This window comes from Andrographis paniculata, unplaced genomic scaffold, assembly GCF_009805555.1.
Source record: "Andrographis paniculata isolate CXL003 unplaced genomic scaffold, ASM980555v1 Contig38END, whole genome shotgun sequence".
In the NCBI taxonomy this organism is placed as follows: domain Eukaryota; kingdom Viridiplantae; phylum Streptophyta; class Magnoliopsida; order Lamiales; family Acanthaceae; genus Andrographis; species Andrographis paniculata.
In genome coordinates, this window is record NW_026137571.1 from 3,542,993 (window position 1) to 3,549,455 (window position 6,463).

The following is a 6,463-nucleotide window of genomic DNA, read 5'->3' on the forward strand; positions in this document are numbered from 1 at the left end:
TTGACCTTTGGCAGTATGTATATATATATATTTATATTAAGTATAAAAAATATGTCAATATTATAAGAAATAATTTTTTTTTATTGAATTTTTGATATTTTATGATTATGTAAATTGTACATATTATCTCAATATGTAATTTATTTTAAGAAATACAGTATTTATCAAGAATCATATTATTAAAATTAGGTATTAGATGACCATTATATAGAAATAAAAAAATAGAAAAACAATAACAAAATAAAAGGGCCAAAATAGAAACAACCGATTTAAAATACTTAGATAGGCTAAACAGCATACGATGACAGTGTTGAGAATTTTGGCTGTTCAAGATCTAACTTAACCCCTCGGTAAATAAAATGAATTGGTACATTAGCCCACCGAATTTGGCCCAATCCCTTTAAATTCGGCCCAATCCCTTTAGTCCATATCCAAGCCCTTTAATCCATATTTTATCCAAATTAGGTGAATAAATTTGTTGATTTTGGTGAGGCGATTTTACCAGACAAAACCGAAGAGAGAGGGTGTTAGTTTCATAATTAGAATTGAGAAGCCGATTTAGAGAGCGGACGGAGAGGGAGAGAAACTACTAGTCTTCGGTGAGGTTTTCCGGTTAGTGATTCCGGTAAGAGTCGAACCTTTTCGATAGCCGATTTCGGTGGGTGTCGAAGTTTAGGGTGAGAGCCGGCCTCTACTTTGCGGTCGTGGTTACCTCGGGTCATTCTCGTACTATGGACTGAGCCGAAATCGAAATTCAACCATCCCTTCCCCGGTGAATGAATTGTTGTCGTCCAAGTTCTCCCGCAGTCCGTTCGAGTGCCTCGGAGAAAGGAGAAGATATGATGTTTCGGTGTCAATCGGAGAAATTGCCACTGCTATTGATCTTCTGCCGGAGTTCCTGACCGGAGAGTTGTTGTCGTCGCTGGCCGGAGCTGCTGGACGTTGTCACTCGGAGGAGGTCGGCGGCGGTGGAAATTGAAGAAGTTGTAGAATTTCTTTAAAGAGATAAGAGGAATACGATTACGCTTTCTAATTTCATAATACAATTAAACTGAATTGATTTTACACTTTTCTAAATATACATATATATATATATATCATATTAAATGGGCTATAACAGTGGACCTTAGTTAACTAATGTGATATAATTATATAGAAAAACCCAAAATATTAACTATTTTCTTTTAAGTCCAGCAAACAACGTTCTCATCATTATCCTCCATCAAAATCTGATATAAAAAGAAAGAGTAGTGCAATTCCCAATTTCGAATTGAACGAGCAGGAAAGTCTTGCCTTTCTTTAATTTAACATTAGGGCTGTTGGTTTTGTTTTAATTTTCAGAAATTAATATGCTTTTGTTTAATTGTGATTTCTTTTTCCGTTTTGGTATTAAGTTGTTTGCATTTATTCGATTTCGCCGTATTTTTTATACAAAATTTGTTCGATAAATCTTAAAAATATTAAGGAATAAATTCACAGCCGACTGATTTATACTGTTTGTTCTTTTATCTACCATACTAGTCTCAACAAGAATTTTTATACCTGTGTTTTACAAGAAGAATACAATATTATTTTTCTGACAATGTTTAAAAAATAATAAAAATTACATCCAAGATACTTCATAATTTACAATAATTAACAATAAAAATTCTACCATTCCTAAAATACTAAAATAACAACCATACAACCATAATATTATCAAACAGGGTGTTGAAATTTCATTGATATTAGCAAGTTGGTACAGTGACACTATATATATATATATATATATAGCTGACCCATTCCATTCATTCTTGGCCCAAATATTGGTAACGGCAAGCAACGAAAGTACAACAATTATGATGAACAGTAAAATTTGCATACATAACACAAACAAATCATTATTACTTTCACTACCAAAAAAACTGTTTTCTATTACGGCCGGAAAATCGTAACAAAAAGCCATATTTCGTGCAATTTGCGTATTTGCTACGCCTTTGTTACGACTTTTTTCCGTAATGTGTACTCGCGTAACGAATGTTTTTTGCCACGCCACTTTTCGTAACTATTACGATCGGTCAACGCTCCCTGAAGTATGGTATTTGTTACGATGTTTGTTACGAATTTTCTCTCGTAACGAAAGGTAGATCCTTCCGCGCGTGTGGCAGGACTTTTAGTTACGGTATTTGTTACGGAAGTTCCTCGCGTTACAAGTGTTTTCCATTGACCGGTTGTCAGAACTTGGTTTTTGTTACGACTATTTGTAACGGCATTGAACCCCGTAAAAAAAATATTACCTACTTATAGTCACGAAACCGTCTGTAACAACAAATATCCAAAGACCACTTTTTGTAACAATTTTCTGGCCTTTTGTTACGGAAAAATAGCGTATTGTGAAAAACAGGGGGTACGCTGCAATTGAAATTGTTCGTAACAAATGGACCTGCTGTGATGCGTATGATACGAAAATAAATTACGAATACAAAGATTGCTATAAACATCATCATCATTACGCCCCGCGCAAACATTAATTCATACTAAAATCTGAATTCCATACCTACCAACAAAGTAAAGCAACCCATAGAACAAGCCTACTAGTATCTACACATCAACAACCTGTTCCGCAAAACGTGCTTAACAGTTCAAACAGAAGTAAACAACGCAATAAGCAAATACGGTTATCCATCAATCCCATTAGGCACATTTTTCACCAAACGAATTCAAACCACAAAGGTCTACGCATCAATTCCAGACATAGTTCAACAAAAACTCAACACAATCCATCCAAAGACAGGTTCGACATTCAATCCATATGACAAACGGGGCAATTAACATGGGTGTATCGGTACCAACATTTCAAGCCCGGCGCATGAGCTGCAATTGCCAACACAGAGATTACTTTAAGTCATACTTCTTATAAATTTCGGAAGGCAATACAAGAAAGGTATTAAAGTAGATCCTTACGTCGTTGTAGCTCCACTCAATAGGATCTTCGCCGACGACATCGCGAAGGGTAGTCGCCCCAGAAATGGTCGGCAAAATAAGGGGTGTGTCCGGGACTGACGCGGATGTCACGAAGACCTTGACCAAGGAAAGTGTGTCACCTACAGCATTCACAAGAGCAATTTTTGATTACATTCAAGCATATATATCAACAGACGTTCGAACTGTATATATAACATGTCATAACACAGACATTATAAGTGTAATACTTTGGAACTAGAACAAGAGGAGTACGTACATTCAGACATGTCGTACAGTACATGGTATTACATTCATGAGTTAGGTAGCGAAGCACATTATACCCTAATTTCCTATGTAATTGCAGCTTGATCTTTAAACCAAACATCCTTCAATAAACATGGGTCGTCATAATAGCAGTTATTTTACCACCCCTACATTAACAGTCTACATCGCTTTGGAAATCCACGGATCGTATCATTGTATACTTCTACACTTAGTGAATCCATGCTAATACGCAATATGAGGCCTGAACAGTCACGAAAACCTACGATATCTCGCTGAGGCATATTAAAAGTTTAATTAAACATCCTCAAAGATACCGGACCAACCTGGCCCAGGGGGGCAGAGCAGAAGTCCCTCTGCAACAACTTTTTTCTCACCGGTGCGGGATAATAGAAGCACATGTGTGCCGACCTACAACAGACAGGGCATATGAGTTGGATAAGGTAGTACGCAGTCAAGAGTAGCCTAAATTAGACACTGCACTGATTTCTAAGAAACTCCAGGGCGTCACGGAATCATACCGTCATGCTTGGCTCGGACACAGGCCTGGGAATCTCAGGGACTGAATCAATACGAGATGTGCCCTATCATATAACATGCCGAGGATGGTAAATTCCTTCGCCATCCAAATCTCATGGGATACTCATACCAAACAGGTCAGGGATTATGAATACTTACTGCCTGGCCAGTAACCGCTCCGGAGTTTCTGTGCATGAATGCATACACATCAGCCTTGATGGTTTTGAACTCATCCATCATTGCCTTCAGCTCCTCTATTCCATTCTGTAGTTGTTCCCACCCATGCTGGAATGCTACACTGTCTGTTAAACCAGATGACTCGCTGCGGGGATGAGCTGAAGTTGCCGCACTGTCGACCTTTGACCGCTTCTTAATCTTTCCCCCAAGGGCCCGTCGGTACAGAGTCTCCCGAACAGAGGGAGTCCGCCCTTCAGGGGGAACCTTGTTTAGCTCATTCTGTAAATAAGTCTACAGGAAAGATTTAAGTGAGGCCGAACTTGCTCTTGTTGTTAGAGATGTAAATACTGACTGAATTGTAACTAAGTTGGGAACGAATTTATTCTACCAATATCTCCTCGGTTTCTTGGTCATCCTTTCCCTTGCCTTGTGTGCGACTGGAAATCCAAATCTCCAGATTGTCGGGGTCCTTCCCCTTTGCCTTGATCTGCAGCAATACAAGGCCTTCTGTCATCGAAAACATAATGAAATACAGGAGAGGAAAATAGGGGGATGGAGCATGACATGACTAATTACTTAATTGTAATAAAAGGTACCTCCTCTGCCAGAGTCGTGAATGACTTCCGCCCAGTACGATGTGGAAAGCTTCTTTTCGCTACGTTCGACGCATTTTTCTTGGATTGAAGCTACGTCAATCAAAGTTATTTAGTTCTCAGTCCATGCCCGTGCAGATTTAACGTATATTAATTTGGCATGTCCCTATGCGTACCTTCACCTTCTCGTCGCGCCAATACTCAACCAACTTCGGCCACTGATCGGGCACAATCCTGCTTGAGGGAACCTTCTTCAGTGCTTCTTCATCGTCCTCGATCGGATTGAAGTAAGTTGATTTGATGCTGTATTTCCAGTGCCTCCAAACTTCCCTTAGGTCAGCCAAGACCACTTTCTCCGCTGAGTCTGGTAATCCGCTGTTACTCTGGAATGCCGTTTCACACGGTTTCCACCAGGTCCGGAGAAGATGGTAGGGCCATATATAAGAATCTATATGAAATAAAAGAACTTTCAATTTAATGAAGTTTGCATCACCTGAACCTCCATCCATGCACCCTGTCTTTTCGTCTCCGGTATCTCAGCGAACGTGGGGTAATGTAGAGGAAGTCGAGCTCCGTTGCGTGCAATGACCCCAATGGCTGTCTTGTACTCGTTTACGTCGGGTCCGACGATGCTTTTACCATCCGGCGATGTGAATACAAGCATCCTGTGATCTTTTCCCCATCCACGCGGCATTCGTGCCGCCCCTCTCCCCTGCTTTTTCTTTGACGAACCAGCTGACACAAACAGGAGATTACATGTTCTAATAAGGATATTACATGCAAAATATGAAGTCACTAAATGTAATCGGTAATCTTTGAAGGCTAATTTCCAAACCGTCGTGCGATGTCATCTCGTCCAATGGTGCCATATTGCCCGCCTCTGTTCCTGTCATCAGAGTGGGGTCGGAGCCTGGCCCTTCATCCAAGAGTGGCATATCACTCTCTGCAGTCTCCATGTCCTGCGTCGGCGGAAGTGTCTCGTCATCTGCTTGTGTGGGGGGGATTGTATCATCGTCATCCTGTGTCAGTGCCGTCGGATCAAAAAGTGATGGAACATCCCTATCATCATGTTCCTGTTGGGGTTAACAGTGTCAGCCTATTATAGTGTTATACTGAGAGTTCAAATAAGGACATGCTTTCGGCAAAGGAACCACATTACCTCCAAAGGGCCCTCTGAATCCTGAAGCACTGCCCTTCGAGTGGAAGATGTTGGCTTCATGCTTTGACGACGAGCATCGCGCTCTTTCTCCCACTCTGATGTGATGGACCGGAGTCGCTGGAGCAGTGGCGAGACCCGAGATCCCTTCCGTTTTGTCACTTTCTTTGTGGGATTGCGGATGGGCGATGGATTCCTGCTTGCGGGATGAGTTGCCTCTAGGGGGCTGTTACGTGCGGATGCCCGGGTAAAACGTCTTGCGGGAGAGACTGCCGGATCCTGTGACCCTCCAACGGCAGCACGTTGAGATTTGCCCATAACCTGCAAGACACCAGTGTTAGAACCTTTTAAAATCACAACATTAAGGCCCATGGTTTAAAATCAGCCATTATCTCCACTTTAGAACCTTTTATGGATGCCATTTAATGAGAATTAAATGATGTCTACGCTCCGCCAAAAATTCTGAGCGTCATCTCTAGATACTAGAGCAGCAAGAATTATCCATACCCTACTTGGGTCAAGAAAAATTTCCTACTATTCTAAATTTTTCCTTGCCCTTTTGTACGAATATGAAAAAAATGCTCAAATCTGATGTCTAAAGAGTAAAGCAGGTTTGTGGGAATGCACATAACACTTAACTACACCACCACTCGAGAAAACATAGAACACTTAGAAGCTTTGCACTGTGGAAATGCATTAAAAAGAAATCCGACCTTCCGTTAAACTCAATGTTGCTTATCCTGAATTCACACTGCACACTTTTGTCTCCACAATTTAGTATCCTGTAAAAAAA

The 6,463-nt window shown here is 40.7% G+C and overlaps 1 protein-coding gene across 2 annotated transcripts; it reads right to left on the bottom strand.

The window, feature by feature from the left end:
• Positions 1-2,529: 2,529 nt before the first annotated feature.
• Positions 2,530-5,999, bottom strand: LOC127250808 (uncharacterized). 2 transcript variants are annotated; one of them, XM_051274234.1, is made up of 11 exons: positions 5,674-5,999; positions 5,350-5,587; positions 5,008-5,249; positions 4,691-4,897; positions 4,518-4,607; positions 4,310-4,408; positions 3,904-4,200; positions 3,747-3,809; positions 3,552-3,636; positions 2,944-3,083; positions 2,530-2,853 (listed from the first exon to the last, which is right to left on the bottom strand). In XM_051274234.1, exons 1-11 carry the CDS (start codon positions 5,986-5,988, stop codon positions 2,836-2,838), a joined length of 1,794 nt encoding a protein of 597 aa, XP_051130191.1. In that variant the 5' UTR covers positions 5,989-5,999; the 3' UTR covers positions 2,530-2,835. The 2 variants fall into 2 exon arrangements, with proteins under 2 accessions (XP_051130191.1, XP_051130190.1); XM_051274233.1 differs by having other exon boundaries at positions 3,904-4,212.
• Positions 6,000-6,463: the final 464 nt, after the last annotated feature.